Source organism: Cucurbita moschata, unplaced genomic scaffold, assembly GCF_002738365.1.
Source record: "Cucurbita moschata cultivar Rifu unplaced genomic scaffold, Cmos_1.0 Cmo_Scf00024, whole genome shotgun sequence".
Taxonomy (NCBI): domain Eukaryota; kingdom Viridiplantae; phylum Streptophyta; class Magnoliopsida; order Cucurbitales; family Cucurbitaceae; genus Cucurbita; species Cucurbita moschata.
The window spans coordinates 1,120,027-1,139,213 of NW_019268540.1; the positions used below are offsets into that span (position 1 = coordinate 1,120,027).

The 19,187-nt window shown below is 37.8% G+C and overlaps 3 protein-coding genes across 3 annotated transcripts in view; all 3 read right to left on the reverse strand.

The window, feature by feature from the left end:
- The window catches only part of LOC111460967 (something about silencing protein 10), an 8,218-nt gene extending 6,470 nt beyond the window's left edge, over positions 1-1,748 (reverse strand). Inside the window, exons 1-3 of the mRNA XM_023104360.1 lie at positions 1,561-1,748; positions 363-503; positions 124-215 (exon numbers count right to left, since the gene is read on the reverse strand). Of these exons, the coding sequence (XP_022960128.1) occupies positions 124-215; positions 363-465 (195 nt within the window). The 5' untranslated portion in view covers positions 466-503; positions 1,561-1,748. The remainder of the gene's footprint in view (positions 1-123; positions 216-362; positions 504-1,560) is intronic.
- An 893-nt stretch (positions 1,749-2,641) lies between these two features.
- LOC111461115 lies at positions 2,642-6,153 on the reverse strand. Its single transcript, XM_023104602.1, has 8 exons — positions 6,020-6,153; positions 5,798-5,889; positions 5,591-5,664; positions 4,831-4,922; positions 4,047-4,155; positions 3,807-3,820; positions 3,553-3,654; positions 2,642-2,969 (listed from the first exon to the last, which is right to left on the reverse strand). The coding sequence occupies exons 1-8, from the start codon at positions 6,083-6,085 to the stop codon at positions 2,808-2,810; spliced, it is 711 nt and encodes a 236-aa protein (XP_022960370.1). The 5' UTR covers positions 6,086-6,153; the 3' UTR covers positions 2,642-2,807.
- A 5,456-nt stretch (positions 6,154-11,609) lies between these two features.
- Positions 11,610-13,601, reverse strand: LOC111461013 (probable peroxidase 61). Its single transcript, XM_023104436.1, has 4 exons — positions 13,296-13,601; positions 12,514-12,693; positions 12,267-12,426; positions 11,610-12,195 (listed from the first exon to the last, which is right to left on the reverse strand). The coding sequence occupies exons 1-4, from the start codon at positions 13,551-13,553 to the stop codon at positions 11,777-11,779; spliced, it is 1,017 nt and encodes a 338-aa protein (XP_022960204.1). The 5' UTR covers positions 13,554-13,601; the 3' UTR covers positions 11,610-11,776.
- Positions 13,602-19,187: the final 5,586 nt, after the last annotated feature.

Genomic DNA, 19,187 nt, shown 5'->3' on the forward strand with positions numbered 1-19,187 from the left:
CTTTTTTTTTTTTTTTTTTTGAGAAGTGTAAGAGTCAATTATGCATAAAACTACTATTGGCTGGAAGTAAATACTATTGACAAAAATACTTCTACAACATGAGAAAAAGGACGATGTTGGAACCTCTAAATTAAAAACAGGATGCTCAGCATCTTCATCTGACTCCGGAGCATCACCATTAATATCAAGTGGAATAACATCTCTCTGCCTGTGAACTGCAAACGTGATACAAATCATGATACTCCATTGTTTCCATTTTCTTAACCATGATACATATGGATATTAAAGATATCCAAAAAAATTGACATATCAGTGAACAACAGAACATACAAAAATATTGTTAAATGACACAAAAATCTTACAGGCATCAATTTCATCGTCCATATCTTCAGAGGCAGCATCATCGTCTGCGACTCTTCTCTTAGAGTTCCTTTTTTCTTGCTTATGGCTCTTTCTCTTGCCCATAATTAGCTAAATTCAATTCAACGAAAAGAATAATACACCTGCAACAAGCTTTTAGTTGGCTATAAGCCTATAACCAAAATAAACTGCATAGCACCACACTTTTCTACATTCATATCATCCAAAGAGTAGATTAGAACATGACTTGCAGAAGTTTCCAAAATCATTTTCCATTGAAAGTCAATTGAATTTTACTGGACAAATAATGCAAATTGTCTTTTAATTGAGACAGCAATTTGACTGCATAGAATAAGTGTTTTCCGAAATTCTCATGTTGTGAGTTTTTCAACACAAAACAAAACTTCTTATCGACCACCGAAAAGTTGACTGAGTGTCAAATACTCCAAATAGAATATTACAAAAAACCATGTAATCCGCTTAGAGCAAGACCATCATGCCATGAGGGCCAACTGATGAAGAAGGAAATCTCCACTTCAATATTTAGAGTATCAAGCTTCGTAATAAAGGAGAATGAGTGGACAAAGAAGCTTCAGGGCAACATGAAAACACCATATCCGAGAGCATCAATATAAAAATTCTTATCCTTAAAGTTGTGTTTTCATGTAATTTTTATCGGACCTCCTAGTTCTACGAGATACAGATTAAAAGAGAATTGGATAAAGAGCCTCCGTTTCTAACAACGACTAAGGAATCCAGAAACAACCAGCCATGAAGGTGAAAGTTTCCAAAAGCTAGACTATTTTATTTCAAATAATGCCTGCGACCTTTTGTCTATTAGGGAAAATTGGAATACGATAGATTACTTCGACTGGTTCTTGATAACTAAAGTAGGGAGATGCTGGAAAATTCATGGTTGGTGGTGCTTTGGAGGATCTGGGAGACTAGAAACAAGGCAAATTTCCTCAGGCACCCAATAAACATACAGATGATAAAAGCCTCGATTGATAAACAGATGCAAGAAATTAATCGCAATTTTTCCGAGGCTGATTTTTCTTCTTTTTTTTTTTTCGTTGCTGTTCTGCTATAGCTATAAACACAATAGAAAAGGATCATAAGAACCTCTTCTCTCATGAGACGAGTTCTAAATTTGAGTTTTTCAAGGTAGAAGAAAGACATAGAAGGAGACTGGAGGAATACCAGTAACAACAAGAGCGTCGAAAATCGGCGCAATCCGCTTGAGGAGGCTACGGCGGCACAGAATCGGAGAGGCGGTAGCGCAACGGCAGCGATACTGAGCTGCTGAAAGGGAGGATGAGCCGGCGGGAAACAGAAGAAGGGGAGCACGTGAGAGTGAGAGGAAGATGAAAGGTTTAGGGTTTAACAAAGTGGGATGATTGGATCGAAAATTTTTATTTTTTTATTTTTTATTATCGGTATTATTTTAAAAATATGTTTCAATTTAATTTATCTTTAAATTTTTATTTTATCATTTATATCCCAAATATTATAGGGTATCGACTTTATTCTAAAATTTTAATTTGTAATATTTAAATTTAGTATTAAAAAACAACGTTCCAATTTAGTTTTGTTTGAAAATTTACTAAATTAATTTAAAAAATCTTTTAAATTTTATCCCTGATGCTATAAAAAAAAAAAAAAAACTCTTAAATTAAAAAATATCCTTATAATTTTGAAATTTTGATATTTTTAAAATAAAGTATTGACGGTTTTCATCCATTACGATTAGTTGGAGATCGTTTAATGATCTCCACATAGAAAACTAATATCATAAACATAAATGAAACAGTCTCGTGCATCAACCAACTATCTAGAGCATTTAATCTAGATAGTTCACTGCTGTAGCTTAGCTAGTAAGACTCTAATCACCCTACATAGTAATTTGATAATACATACTACTGAGATACATACGAGACACGGTTAATTTCAACTGATCACTAGAGATTATTCGACGACTCTCTAATAGTCTGTCCATACGATCAAGCATGTTTTTGATTAATAATCGACAAAATGCATTAATATTTGTTTTTGTTGGAGGGGGTACGCAATGCGACCGGTGGTTGTCGTTGGCTGTTTCAGCGACATGGGCACGTTGGACGCCACCGTCCGCCAACTGTGTGGAACAACTTGCAATCTGTGAATAGCTCGTTTTAGTATGAACAAAAACGTACCTCAAGTAGTAGAAACTTCCGTTAAGAGTTGTAATTCAAATTTCTAGTTTAGGTGTAATTTGAACTAAAAACAAGATAAAAATAACAAGTAAACAAGTTAGTTAGTAACTAGAACTCATTAATACTGATCAATGCATCACTATGGATAATTAAACATTTATTCCTTCAACGAAATATTTCCAAAACTTTGAAAGAGAGGGCCAAGAAAGAACCAAGCGGAGAAAATCTTCATTTGGAAAGGGGGACCTTTTTGGCTCAATTTTCACCCTCTGAAGCAGACTCAAGTTCAGGTTCAAGTTCAAGTTCAAGTTCAAGTATAGCATTGAAACCAAACTCTTTTCCAGGCCTGAACAACGCTTTCAGTTCATCTTCTGTTTGAGTTGTGTTAACCATCTTGTCCTTCACCTTTATATTTTCCTGTGTTGGAGTCGAAACAAAAGAAAAACGAGCTGTATCAAATTCATTTCATAAACTACGTCCTCCTTTATCTAATTGTTTGACTTCTTTCTATCATTTGTCTGTTACGTTGTGCCAAATTAACAAAATATATGTACAGTAGACAAGTCATGTAACAGCCCAAGCCCAAGCCCACCGCTCGCAAATATTCTCCTCTTTGGACTTTCTCTTTTGGACTTCTCTCAAGATTTTTAAAACGCCTGTGCTAGGGAGAGGTTCCACACCCTTATAAAGAATGTTTCGTTCTCCTCCCCAACTAATGTGGGATCTCATGTGTCATGTCATCATCTTAATGATGGTAACGCTCTTTCACATAAAATCACAATTGAAACTTTTAAAAACATAGAGATATAGAAACAATACAGACACAATCATCAAAATTATAAGTTTGTAAATAGTTAACGAATAGTGATTTCAATATACCCAATATAATTAACTTCTAAAAGGCATCTAGGAAAACCAATTCAAAAACAGCTCCCAAATTACAATCAGCACACAGGCAGTAGGTATAAGAAAGGAGCAAAGCAATGAGGATACAACTTGCCTTCTTTGCATAATCTACCATAGTTGAGTTTAATATTTCTTGTATGACGAACTTTGTGACCCGATCCTTACCAAGGACTTCTAAGAGGAAGCTTTTTGGGACCTGAAGGAATTCGTTATTTACAAATAGAAACCTTGGGGAAGAATAGAACAATATGTATAAGAATAGAACGATATTGAGAAAAAAAAGACATAACTTAAAAGTACTTGGAAACCCAAAGAGGAAAGTTGAAAAGGCAAAGAGAAGCAACTCACATTTGAAGTTTTCCCTGGCCAAGCATCAACAGGCATGAAAACACGAAAACATTAGAAACCATATAAAGTCAGGTCATCTGTTACTAAACATAAAAATTTAGGAGATGTAAAAGCAGCTACATATATGAACTTGTAATTATAGAAACGGTACTTCTCAATTCCCATGCTTGTCTATACAGTATGAATGAACGGTTGTAACAACATTCACAGTGAAGGGGGGGAGGAAAATCACGGTACTACCTCCTTTTTGCTTACGAAATCCTGGCATCAGCGGGGCTGAGCGGGCCAGATTCGTCAAAACCTGATCGAATACCTTTTGCGTCTCATCCCCAGTCAAGTCCACTCTTAGCTGTTCATTAGATTTCATTAGACATTTATCAAAGATATGTACCCAATCCTTACATCTTGATTTCCTACCGTGGGCACAAGTTGTAACAAAGTGAGGTTTGGGAGAGTAAGAGAATAGATAACGAGACGGTAGTCGCTTAAGGATGTAAGCTTTTCATGAGTTAAGTATGGTAGTTGCCAGTTGGGGAGAAGAGAAATCTCTGATTATCCCTCTAAGTTTTACCATCTTGTTCATAAATAAAATAAACCATGTTCTATCAAGTTTTGGAATGCAAGGCCTAAGTAATAGATTAGCCTCCATTTTGCAATATGAAATATAAATACGTTTGGTAGGATGTGTATTTCATATGGGGAACTATATGTATAATTTATATGACTTAAGAGGATAAAAGCTTCCACCAAATTTCCAATATGAAATATACATATCATCTTGTAAGATTTGTATCAGCATGCATCAAACAGCATTAAATCTACTCTTGAAAGTGAAACTAGAAACGAAGTTGAATAGTTTATGGGCAGAATGAGATCTTCAACAACTTGTCAGAGGAAAGTATTCTAAAATGCTATAGAAGTATTAGATGTAAATTCCTTTGGGATGAAAATCAAAGTGGTAAAACTCTATGCTACAACCAAAAATGTTATGCATGCTACAACTAGTTCACATAGGTAGTGTTACCTGTATCTTGTTTTCATCCTCAGATTCTACAACTATTTTAGCATTTTTTAAGGTTATAGCACCTTTGTAATCTGTGATGGCTGCCTCCAAACCTATGACATCAAAACAGATCAACAAAACAGAGATAACTTTTACCAAATCCATCATTGTGTTTCTTAAACACGATTTGCAATATACTCAACACAATTTTTTTGAAACATGATATAGAAGAAACTAATATCTTCTGAGTGCAGGCAAGACAAGATTTACTGGTAAAAACTGTCCTACTTTTGTCATAGGTTCCAAATTACTATGACCCGAATCAATAACGATTTTGTTTCTAGCTTTTCGTTTATGTAGTTTATGCTTATTTTCTAACAAATTCTTTACTATGGTTTCCATCTTTCTTAAAGAAACATTTAAATTCTTAGCCAATTCCAATAACAAAATCAAATTTGGCTTGAATTTTGAACACACTTTTTAGAAGGCAGAAAACAAAACAAAGAACCTCACAGGTGGAAGTAATGTCTATAAGCTTATACTTTGAATACCAAATGGTTATCAATTCTGAAAGAAAAGAAGAAGAAAAATAAAGTTAAAAAATACATTTGATCATTTGGTCCATGAACAATTTGATTCCTGTATTTTAAAACTTGTAACGATGTGGTCAATGAACATTATTTAGTCCTCGTAGTTCACAATAGGTCTAAACCATTACAAATTTGAATATACATAGGCCAAATAGTAACATACTGAAGTTCATGACTAGAATCAGAATTACCTGAACTAGCTATGGCCGTCGGTCTGGACAAAAATCTGGAACCAACTACAAGGGGACTATAAGAAACTGAGGACCTGGAAATGAAGAAACGTTCCTACTTCTATACATCAGTTTCTATGCACAATTCACCAAATCGAAACTGAACAAGCAATATCCATCACTACACCGCTCAATAAACAAATAAAAAAAATCAAAATACATGTTTACCTCGTACACAGCCTATCCTGTACATTTTCAAATTCAACGCCTCCGAAGTTCAGACAAACCAGAGCATTGCGGCGGCGGCCATTAACAGGAACCTGCAACACAAAAAATAATTTGAAAATGGTAATATCCCAAACATATCGGAAGGAAGGCGGAAAAATGCGGTGGAGCTTCGAGATTCGATTCATTGGTTAAGCTACTGAGAATATGGATAGAATTACTTACTTTGGTGAATACTGGCCGCCGGAATTCTGAAGCGATGTTGGCCACCGTTGCAGTTGCGGACGCCATTTTTTTCAAGCGCGCCTCAGCTTGAAAGTTTCTCTTCCAGCAAAGACTTATCCAAGTTGTAATACGACGCCGTTTAATTCCTTCTCCAACATATACGGGGCTACGCAAATTTTGTTCAAACTGAACTCCTTTCCATTTCCAACTCTTTTAAACTTAAAATTACTTCAATTTTTTTTTAGGTTTCTTTTTATAAAAAAAATAATATAAAATTGTGACACGGGTTGAGTTTAACTCTATTTTCTGTTGAACACAACTCACTGTGGGAAACACTCGCTCTCTTTATTAAGACCAATCGAGAAGAGAATACAAGACACTCTGTAGAATACTTCTGCTTTTTATTGTTTTTAGATTTCTTGAATGAATAACCTAGGTAGGGTGGGGGTATTTATACTAAGAGTAAACAATCTATATTTAACCAATCTAAATCTAGACCTAACCGATTTGAATCTAGACCTAACAAATTGAATCTTTCTCCTAAAATATCTACATCTCTTTCTCCTAAAATCTCTACTAAAATAAATATACTGGGCTCGTACAATTAGGCTTGACTCTATTGGGCTAGTACAATTATTGGGCTTGACTCTATTGGGCTAGTGATGATATTTCAACACTCCCCCTCAGCACTAGTCCTCATTCGCTGCATCATGTTGAGCTGACAGCGAAAGCTCTCATGTTTGCTAGTATTCAACCCTTTTGTAAACAAGTCTGCCACTTGGTCATCTGTCTTGATCTGCTGCATCTCAATTTCTTCCTTTAGGACCTTCTCTCTAATGAAATGGTAGTGCACCTCCACATGCTTTGTTCTAGCATGAAACACTGGATTTTCTGCAAGGCGAATCGCAGATTGGTTGTCGCAAAGAAGTGATATTGGATAGTCAATTTTCTGGTGCAAATCTTCCATCAAGAGTTTTAGCCATGTACTTTCCTGGGCTGCTCCAGCCGCTGCTCTATACTCTGCTTCTGTAGTTGATAATGATACTGTTGGTTGTCTCTTGCTACACCAAGAAATTGTTCCCGAACCAAACTTGAACACATACCCAGTGGTTGACCTCCGAGTATCGTGGTCTCCTGCATAGTCAGCATCACAGTATCCAACTAGCTTGCAGTCTTTGCTTCTTTTGTACAAAAGACCATAGTCGATTGTACCTTTGATATATCTCAAGATCCGTCGAGCTGCATCCAGATGAGGCTTCTTTGGACTTTGCATGTATCGACTCATAACCCCAACTGCATAAGAGATATCAGGTCGAGTTAAAGTTAGGTAGATAAGACTACCTACTAGTTGTCGGTACGTTGTTTCATCGTTCAACTCTTTGCCTTCATGTGCACAAATCTTGGCATTTATCTCCATCGGTGTTGAAACTTGCTTGCACTCTAACATGTTGAACTTCTGAAGCATGTCTCTGGTATACTTTTGTTGGCAGAGAAACAGTCCTTCATCTGTGCGATCAACTTCTAGGCCTAAGAAGTGTTTAAGCTCTCCTAGCTCTTTCATCTGAAAGCGTATTGATAAATTTTCTCTTGTTTGATAAATTTCTCTTTCATCGTCCCCGGTGATAATCAAATCGTCCACGTAGACCAACACAATTGTCAAATTTCCTTCTCTTTCTTTGATGAATAGGCTTGAGTCTGCATGCGCAACTGAATAACCACTTTGGGTAAGAAATTCAGCAATCTTACCATACCAAGCTCTCGGTGCTTGTTTCAGTCCATAAAGAGCTTTTCTAAGCTTGCATACATAATTAGGATTAGCTGCACTCTCAAATCCCTTTGGTTGGTTCATATAAATCTCCCTGTCTAGCTCTCCGTGCAAGAAGGCATTCTTCACATCCATTTGCCACAGTTTCCAATCTTTACTTGCTGCGAGTGCTAGCAGAACTCGTACGGTAGTAATCTTTGCCACTGGACTGAATGTTTCATCATAATCTAGTCCATATTGTTGAGAAAATCCTCGAGCCACGAGTCGAGCCTTGTATCTCTCGATTGATCCATCCGGTCGACGCTTTATTTTATAGACCCACTTGCAAGAGACGGGTTTGATATCTCCTAGTCTTGGCACTAGTTCCCAAGTTTGATTATGCTCCAAGGCTATAATTTCTTCCTCCATCGCTTTCTGCCAAACCGAGTTTTGTGATGCTTCTTCATATGTCTCTGGTTCGTAAACTCTATCTTCTACAATAGCTGCATTTGCATACTTAGGATTTGGCCTTCGGATTCTATTTGATCGCCTAAGTTGTTGATGTGTTGTTTCATTTTTATCAGATTCGCTTGATTGAGTCACCTCCTGCTTGTCAATATCAATGTCGCTTGGATTTTCAGATGCATCGACATTTGATTGAATTTGTGTAGTTTGCTCCCCCAGCTTCTGTTGTAGAATTTCTTCAATGTTTGAATCTGATAAGACTTTCTTCTCCGAGGACCACCATGTAGATGCTTCATCAAAAACTACATCTCTTGATGTATAGTATTTTCCACTTGTTGGATCACAGCACCTCCATCCTTTTCTTTGATTGTCGTATCCAACAAATACTTACTTGACTGCTTTCTTGTCAAACTTGCTACGTAGATGGTCAGGCACAAATACATAGCAAACACAGCCAAATACTCGGAAGTAACTAATTGTAGGTTTCATATCCCATAGTATCTCAAATGGTGAGACGAACCCTAGCTTTGGTTGAGGAAGCTTGTTGATCACATGGGCAGCAGTTCGCATAGCTTCAGCCCAAAATCTTCCTGGAACGTTCTTTGCGTGTAACATGCTTCGACAGGTTTCTGCAAGGTGTCGATTCTTTCTTTCTGCTACACCATTTTGTTGTGGCGTGTTGGCACATGTAAATTGACGTCGTATCCCACACTCGTGTAAATATTGATCGAACTCATCTGACGTGTATTCTCCGCCATTGTCTGAACGTAGACAACGAATCTTCGCTCCTACTTCTCCTTCGACCATCATCTTGAATTCTTGAAACTTTGAGAACGTGTCAGACTTTTCTTTCATAAAGAAAATCCACACATATCTTGAGTAGTCGTCAATAAATGTCACCATATACCGCATTCCGCTGATCGATGCTTGTTTGACTGGGCCGAACAAATCAGAGTGAACTAACTCTAATGGTTTCTTTGCTTTGAAACTTGACTCTTTGTATGGTAATTGATGAGCTTTACCATACTGACATCCAGCGCAGACAACGTCTGTTTTGACTTCCAGTTGTGGTAGACCTTTGAGCATAGATTTCTCCATAATCAGCTTCAACTTATGGTAGCTAATATGTCCCAATCTTGCATGCCATAGATCTGTCGTCTCATTCTTTCGGGTCTTGTCAACATAGGCAGACTCTGCAGATAGAACGTAGACAGACTCCACTCTTCGTCCTTCTATCGTCGGCTTTCCTATTATCTTAACATCTTGATAAACTTTTACATCTTCTGGCCCAAACAAGACATAGCTTCCTGATGTTGTTAGTTGTGACACTGACAACAAGTTCTTCTTTATACCCGGTACATGATAAACATTATGTAGCGACACTGTATCAGACTTATTGCCAGGCATGATTGTCGTATTGCCGATTTGAGCAATTGATAACTGTGTGTTATTTGCTGTACGTACCATACGACTTCCTTTGTACTCTTTCTTGTCTTGCAATTTTCTCTGATCGCCAGTCATGTGATTTGAACATCCTGAATCAACGATCCAGTCATTCTCATAGTTGATATGGTCTTCCATTGTCGCCATGAGTGCTAGCTCGTCTTCTTCTATGGGACATAGTACCTCTGCATCCCATTCATCTTCTATCTTCTTTTTGGATATTGCCACATTGTTTTCAATGGACTTTTTCCTGGACCAACAATCTCTAGACATATGGCCCTTTTTCCCGCAGTTATAGCAAATACCACCAAATCTCGTTCTTTGAAAACTCTTGTTGTCGTTCTTCTGAGCTCTCTCAGGTTGTGCAATCCCTTGGTGGCTTCTTCTTTTGTCACCATTGTATCCACGTCTGGTAGACGGCCTATTATTGCTCTGACTTTCACTCGTGTAGAGTGCTTCTTCACCCTTCAATGTGAAGCCTCCCATTTGTTTAGCCATGGCTTCTTGGCTGGCTAACAAATTTTCGAACTCTACCAGTGATGGTTGAGTGGGCCATCCTTGTACAGCAGCAATGAAGCTTCGATATTCTGGTCGCAATCCGTGGATTATAATCCTCTTCATTCGAGATTCTACAATGGCGGACTTTGGGTCTAGTTCAGTAATCTCCCGACAGATCGATTTGACCTTGTGGAAGTACTGAGCAATCGTCATATCACGTTGTGAAATTGACAACAACTCATTCTCCAGAAGTTGTAGCCTCGTATCATTCTTCTTTGAGAACAACATCACGAATGTGTCCCATGCTTCTTTCGGTGTCTTGTCATCCCAAATATGTTCTAACATCTCTTCTCCGATGGTGGTCTTCAAGGCAAACATTGCTTTGCCTGCTTTGATTCTCCATTTGCGCAAGGCGTCGTTAGAATCCTCCTCTGGCGGCGTAGTTTCACACCCGCCAACGATCTCCCAAAGATCCTGTCCTTGTAAATAGGACATCATGCATGTTGCCCACGTGTTGTAGTTGTTGTTGTTGAGTTTCTTAATTCCTCCAACGATTTGGAAATCACTCATCGTGTTGGCCATACCTCAGTAATACCAAACAAGTTCTTTTGACACAAGACTTGCAGAGTCACAGACTTCTCACGACACAAAAGAAACTCACTCACCACTAATCTCAAGAAATCGTTTCTGATGTGGAAGATCAGGCAGAGCTGCAACCACAGAGCATACTAAGGATTCCAAGAGATCAGATAACCTACACTAACCTCGCTCTGATACCAAATGTTGAACACAACTCACTGTGGGAAACACTCGCTCTCTTTATTAAGACCAATCGAGAAGAGAATACAAGACACTCTGTAGAATACTTCTGCTTTTTATTGTTTTTAGATTTCTTGAATGAATAACCTAGGTAGGGTGGGGGTATTTATACTAAGAGTAAACAATCTATATTTAACCAATCTAAATCTAGACCTAACCGATTTGAATCTAGACCTAACAAATTGAATCTTTCTCCTAAAATATCTACATCTCTTTCTCCTAAAATCTCTACTAAAATAAATATACTGGGCTCGTACAATTAGGCTTGACTCTATTGGGCTAGTACAATTATTGGGCTTGACTCTATTGGGCTAGTGATGATATTTCAACATTTTCATCCCGAGTACACGTAACATATATATATATATATATACATATACATATATATGCATTAATAATATTCAAGCACATATTTTATATCAATTGAGATATACTCAAGTTGACACGAGCGACAAATTCTATTTATGTTTAAGATATGTTTTAATCGAGAATAGAATTAAATATAAAATTTTGACTCACTTCCAGTTGTAAAAAATGTATACAGTATCAAAGTTAAAAATATCTGTGATTTTACTGCATTGATTAAATTTATAGTCAATTTAAACATAACTCAAATGGGACATTAACACGTATGGTTCTGTATATATTCTTATTATATATATCATATTCGACACGATCAATATAAAATCTTATTGATAAACAAAAGATAAATTTCTTCTTCTTTCTTCACAATATAAGTAAACAATATTGTTTGTTCTTCCTCAACAATGGCAGGTTCAGCCACCGGGCTAGTTTCTCCGTCGACAATTTCGCCGGATCTCGCCATCTTTTCCGGTCAAAACCTTGATATTCCCCATCCTACTCATGGACAAAGCAAAGGACCTCCGGAAGTCTTCAAATCCAGATTTTGGAGCAAACTCTTGGGCAATTTGCATCGTGTCGTCCCCGAAACGGAGCTGTTGGTCGATCCCGAGTACCGCCTTCTTCGAAAGGATCCTCGAGTAGTACTGACCTGTGAATTGATAGTCATTTCCAGATTTTGGTGTTAGGTTCACTGTTGGGTCTGTTTTTGATTTCTTTGGGCATTTCTTTTGAAGCTGTTTTAACAATGATTTGTTCATTGTTGGGTCTGCTTTTTTTGTGCCATTGAAATTGTATAGCCTGTCCTTGATGTAGCTGCAATGTGTTTTCCCCATTGAATGTGCTCCTAATCATTCAAGTTAATCGATCAATAACGGATATCGTAATCAATAACGACTCGTTTTTCGAGGGGCTTACCTAGAAGTGTTGCCATGTCTAAGACGTCGAGACTCTTGGACTCGAAATATGCTAGCCCTTCTTGCCATGATATAGAGGGGGACGGGAAATCTACTGCATCGATACTCGTTCTTAAACAATCCCTCCTTCCCGTATAAACGGGATACGACGGTGCACCGGCCTGCATCGAATCGTTAAGATCACGTTTGATTATGATTTACGTGTGACATGCATAGAAATAGTATAGTGAATGAAAATTGATTGATACCAAATGGGCAGCATCTCGAGTGGCTAGGTTAAGAATATCTGTACAAGAAACAACACCCGGACAACGGTCTTCGAGTACAATTTTGATCTTGTCGATTTCTTCGAACCCTTCTAGGCCTTGGTTTTGTGGTGCGTTTTTCTCTGAGTTTCGTCCATCGAGAAGTATCGAACCATCACAACCCTATATAAAGTAATCAAATTCGTCAGTAACTATCCTACAAAGTCATTCTCGTTCGGACGTAATCTCGGTTCACTCCTACGTCCTTACTTTACTCGAGCGCCACACGACTTACCTTCAAACTATCTTTCCATCCAAAATTTCTTAAAAATCTCTACTCCGACCCCATATACATAATTTTCATAAACCAAAAACGAGAAACAACAAACAACGTGTAACAGCTCACGCCCACCGGACTTTTTCTTTTGGACTCCCTTCAAGATTTTAAAACGTGCCCATTAGAAAGAGGTTTCCATACTCTTATAAAGGGTGTTTCGTTCTTCTCCCGAACCGATGTGGGATCTCACACAACGAATAGAAACATCACGAAAGAGCTCACGCCCACAGGGCTTTTCTTTGGGACTTCCCTTCAAGATTTTAGAAAGAGGTTTCCATACCCTTATAAAGGGTATTTCGTTCTCCTCCCGAACCAATGTGGAATCTCACACAACGAATAGAAACATCACGAATCGAGCGAATCTAAGCATAGTATAATTTTCATAAACTAAAAACGAGAAACAACAAACAACGAATAGAAACATCAAGACTCGAGCGAATCGATATACGTTTTTGGAGAGGCAATCGGCGGAGAGCAAACGCAGGAACTTGGCAGTGATGCTCTTATCCTTTTGCCAAAACAACTTGACCTGATGCTTTATGTATGTCTCAGCATCAGGGCATGTTGTGTTGAGCTTGTAGTAATGCCATATGAGCTTCACCGGCGGCTGCAATGTGTTCTCAGCCTTCACGCTGCACAGGCAGCTCATCAAGGCTAGCCCCACAAGGGAGAGAACAAGCCACCTTGTTCTTCTCTCTCTCATCATCTTTCCCTCTCTCTCTCTCTCCTTTAAAAATCAAAGGATTTCTTCTCTTAACTCCAATTATTCATTAATGGGTTTGGGTTATTTATACACAATAATCTTCGTTTTGTTTAGTTATTTATTCGTAGTCCATGTGGCACTTGGCGATGTTACCTGGGTAACGCGTCGTTGAAACTCGATGTTACTTGGGGTTGAAATAATTTGACGTTGATTATGGAGGTTATGATGTTTTATGTAATGCGTGGATGTTTGATTGTGAGATCCCATGTCAGTTGTAGAGGAGAACGAAACGTTTTTTATAAAGGTGTGGAAACGTCTTCTAAAGGCTGACGGTGACACGTAACGAGCTGAAACGGGTAATATCTACTAAGCTTGGGTAATTACAAATGGGAGCCAGACACTGGGCGGTGTGCTAGCGAAGATGTTGAGCCCCCGTGAGGGTGGATTGTGAGATCAGTTGGAGAGGAGAACGAAACATTTTTTTTATAAGGGCGTGGAAACGTCTTCTAAAGGCTAATGGCGACATATAATGAGCTGAAACGGACAATATTTACTAGCGGTGAGCTTGGGCAATTACAAATGGGAGCCAGACACTGGGTGGTGTGCCAGCGAAAACGTTGAGCCCCCACGAGGGTGGATTGTGAGATCCCATATCAGTTGGAGAGGAGAACGAAATATTTTTTTATAAGGGTGTGAAAACGTCTTTTAAAGGCTGACGACGACACATAACGAGCTGAAGCGGGCAATATCTACTAACGGTGAGCTTTAGCAATTAAAAATGAGAGCCAGACACTGAGCAGTGTGCTAGTAAAGACGTTGAGCCCCCATGAGTGTGGATTGTGAGGTCCCACATCAGTTGGAGATGAGAACGAAACTTTTTTTTTATAAGGGTGTGGAAACGTCTTCTAAAGGCTGACGACGACATGTCGAAACGGACAATATCTACTAACGGCGAGCTTGAACTGTTACAAATTGTATCAGAGTCAGACATCGGATAGTGTGTCAGCAAGGACGCTAACCCCTAAAGAAGGTGGATTGTGAGATCTCACCTCGTTAGAGAGAGAAACGAACCATTTCTTATAATGATGTGGAAACCACCCCTTAATATACACGTTTTAAAATCGTAAGACTGACAACGACTTGTAACGAGCTAAAGCGGACAATATCTATTAGTGATGAGCTCGGGCTATTACATTGATATTTAAGTTTTATAAGATCTGAAGTTTTCAAAATAATTAAGAAACTGAACAACACGTCTCATTCAACTTGACTAAAAAATATAAGATCGGGTTTTGAACCCTATTTAGTTCCAACCTGACCAACTTGAAATTTGAGGTGGCAACCCGAACCCGTAATATACGAGATAGGAGTATTTTGATTGGTTCGAAGATACAAAAAGTAATGGGAATGGGGTGGACACATGCATCGATGAGTCTTGACATTCTCCCAAAGTAAGTGATGAACACACGTTTTGTAGGAAGCAAACCACATGCACATGCACACACACACACCCTTCAATTAAACTTTGTGTAATTAATTATCTTCACGATCCAATACCATTTTTAATTAAAATTTATACTATTAATTATTTTGAGATCCAATACAAGTTTTCTCCAATTATTTTATTTTTAATATACGGTTTTAATTAATGCATTTCACATTCTAACTTTAATATACTTTTCTCTTTTTTTTAATCCATACGAGGCTCAGATCACGAGTCATTCTCTTTTCAAATAAAGAATCATACTAATCGAAGAGAGAGATAACGTGCTAGCAGATATTGTTATCTTTGACTTTCCCTTTCGGGCTTCCTCTCAAAGTTTTTGTTAGCAAAACGTTTTCACGCGTTTCGTTCTCCTCCCCAACTAATGTAGGAATCTCACAATCCACCCTCTTCGAGGCTCAACGTTCTTGCTGGCACATGTTTCTTTCTCCGATCGATGTGGGACCCCACCAAATCTACCTTTACTGGCACACCGCCTCGTATCTACCCTGTCAGGGAACAACCTCCTTGCTGGGCACATCGCCTCGTATCTACCCTTGTAGGGAACAACTTCCTCGCTGGAACATTGTTCAGTGTCTGGCTCTGATACCATTTGCAACAGGTCAGACTCACCCCTAGGAGATATTGTCGTTTCTGAGCTATAATGTTAATATACTAATGATAAAAAAGTTTTAAAAAAAATTTAAAATTATAAATCTTAATTTTAAAATATTTTTGAAAAATGGTATTAAACGAAATGAAAAACATTTTTATTAATTTAGTTAAAATATTTTATTAGAAAATGGCCGACTTGTATCTTATTTGTCGGCAAAGAAAATTGATTCAAGTTGACCACGCAACTACCCGTTGCTTCTACAATTATTATTATTATTATTATTTTAATTTCAACTATTTTTTTTTAAATAAATAAAAATAAATAAATAAATAAACTTTGATCTTTGTTTTCAAAAGCACCAAATCTATCAACATCTTAAGCTCTCAATCCAACTCTAGACACTTTAAATTAATACTTTTATGTTTAGATTTTAATAAATTATTAAAAAATAAATCATCGTTAATTCCAAATTAATCACTTAAATTCACGAGTAAAAAATATGTTTACACAATGGGAATCAAGTTTCCAATGGGTTTTTTCACGGGACGAGGATTGGACTGGGATCAGGGTCGAGATTAAGGATGAAGAATGTAATCTTTGTCCCCGACCCTGTTTAACTGGCCTGGAAAAATCTCTCTTCCGCTTCCACCCTATTCCCCATTTAAAAGGAGACGTTTTGCTTCGTTTTAGATGAACCCGACGGGTTAAATGACCATCTCTACCCTCGTAGGATAAACGGGAATGATTGTATAGCAGGACATTACATATTATATCCGTACATTATAATAATTAATGTCAAGTTGCATGGTTTTTAGTTAACTTAAAGTTTCAAAGTCTTTGCTAATTAGTTGGCTACAACTATTTGTTTGAAAAAGCAAGCAAATGGCGTTTAAATTGCTGGTCTTTACGTTTCTTTATCAGCAAATGATGCATTTCGTCTCCTTTTTGCTTCTCTTGCAGGCAACCGTGTTTAATTGATAATGTTGTTCGTTTATTAAGCATGTATTTACGATTTTACCCTTTTTCCGCTCGTATGATATTGTTAATCTAGGTCATCGTTGGTGTCACTGTGATAAGAAATCTCGAGGACGATATGGAAAAAATGTTACCAGAGTTTTCAGGGTACGACTATATAACGGCACAAGTTTACCCCTAGCAGATATTGTTCGGGAGAGGTTTCTACACCCTTGTAAATAATGCTTTGTTCTCTTCCCAATCGATGTGGGATCTCTCAAAATCCACCCCATTCGAGACTCAACGTCCTTTCTGGCACACTGTCTCGTGTCCACCCCCCTTTGAGGCTCAGCCTCATCGCTAGCACATCGCCTGGTGTCTGGCTCTAATATCATTTATAACGGCTCAAACCCACCGCTAGCTGATATTGTTCTCTCTAGGCTTTCCCTTTCGAACTTCCCCTCAAGGTTTTTAAAACGCGTCTGTTAGTGAGAGGTTTCCACACCCTTCTAATCAATGTTTCGTTCTCCTCCCCAACCGATGTGGGATCTCACACTACTACAACCATACGACACTTGGCGTTACACATTTACAAAGCTAACCCATGTTCAGTTTATGACAGATATTGTCCTCTGTGGGTTTCTCCTCAAGGTTTTTAACACTCTTATAAATTATACTTCGTTCTCTTCCCAACTGATTTGGGATCTCAAAATCCACCCCCTTCGAGACTCAGCGTCCTTGTTGACACACTGTCTCGTGTTCACCCCCCTTCAAGGCTCAGCCTCCTCGTTGACACATCGCCTAGTGTCGGGTTGTAATACCATTTATAACGGCCCAAGTCCACCGCTAGCTGATATTGTTCTCTCCAGGCTTTTCTTTTCAAACTTTTCCTCAAAGTTTATAAACGCGTCTGTTAATGAGAGGTTTCTACACTCTTATAAAGAATGTTTCGTTCTTCAATCGATGTGGGATCTCACACTACTACAACACCATACGACCCTTGGCTCTACACATTTACAAAGCTAACCCACGTTTGGCTCTTGATATAGCTAAGAGTGATTTGAACTTCTGACCTCTCGATAGATGTTATGCATCTTAATTAGTCAAGTTATATTTAGATTAACAAACAAAACGCGCAAGTTCTTGACTTTTGGTGATAATCGAGTCGATAATGAAGTTTGTTTTTGTGTTCTTATACGAAAAATCGACGTGTTTAGTCAAACAAACCCCATGATTAGATGTTGATAGAGATTTATTAAGAAACAAGTTGGTGTTTAATTAGCACGCTGATGCGATATATTTTCTGTCTGTGCTAACTTTAAGAAACACCAATCAACCATGGTGGAAGCTTGTTCGGGTGTCACAAGACGAGCTATCTCTCCTATTTTTTCTGTTCTGACTATAGTCATATCCCTCTACTTGATCTATCTTTGTTCTCGTTCGTGAAAAGTTGTGCAACCTTCAGTTCACGAATAGTAGCGAGCCTCTCTCCGAGACAGTGTCCAAACCGTTATGTCTTTCGTGCGGGTTAAAATTTACTCGATAAGGAAGTGCTAAGCCTCTAGACTATTAGAATGGTAAAACCAATGCACCAAATGGCAAACAACGTTGGAGCAAGCAGTCTAAATCAATCTCCTGTTAACAACTTCTAGCTTTTGTTGTGATCTTCAAAGAATTGGCCACCAAATTAGGGTTTTATTCCTCTTCTTCTTGTATAATTGTTTACTCAGTTTCCATGTCCCATGGAGAGGAAAACGAAACATTTTTTTATCAGGCTGTGAAATTTTTTTTCTATTATACGCGTTTTAAAACTGCGAGACTGACAGTGACACATAACGGGTCAAAGTGAATAATATCCGTTTGTAGTGAACTTGAGCTCTTACAAAAAAAAAAAAAACGAGCCTGACAAAATGAGTAGAAATGTCGACGAAACCGAGAGAGATGAATGATTTGATGATATTTTATGAGCAGAAGAAAGTGACGTCATTCTACTTTATTTAGGGTTTGGGACTTTTTTTTTTAAATAATTTTTCCCACTTATGGAACCAATCATTTGACTCATCATATACCCTACTTTTCTACATATTTTTTATTTAAAAAACTAATTTTTTTTTTAAAAAATGAAGACTCGATAGGAGTGTACCTTGCTCGTAAGACTCGAGTATATGATATTGTGTGTGAATATGACTCAGAAGCTCGGTGTAGGACTTCTATTTTATAAACCGACCTTCGAAAGGTTTAGCGACCACATAGATACACTATGAATGATATACTCGAAACATTATGGTCTTATTTTAAATATCAAAGTTATTGAAATTTAATTAATGGGTTGAGATTTTTTTTTTCTTTTGGGTCGGGGTGTACACGAGTTGAGTTAAAAATCGTTTAAACCAACTCGAAATTTTATGTAAGGTAAGGGTTAGATTGACTCGACCAAAAAACGTCAACTCATGAACCCTGAATTTTTCGATATTTAAAAAATTCAACTCAACCTAAACCGAGGAAAATTTAACCCAACTCAACTTTTATAATTTGGGTTGGATAATTCGAGTTGGTCCGATTCTCGAACCATTTGAACACCTTT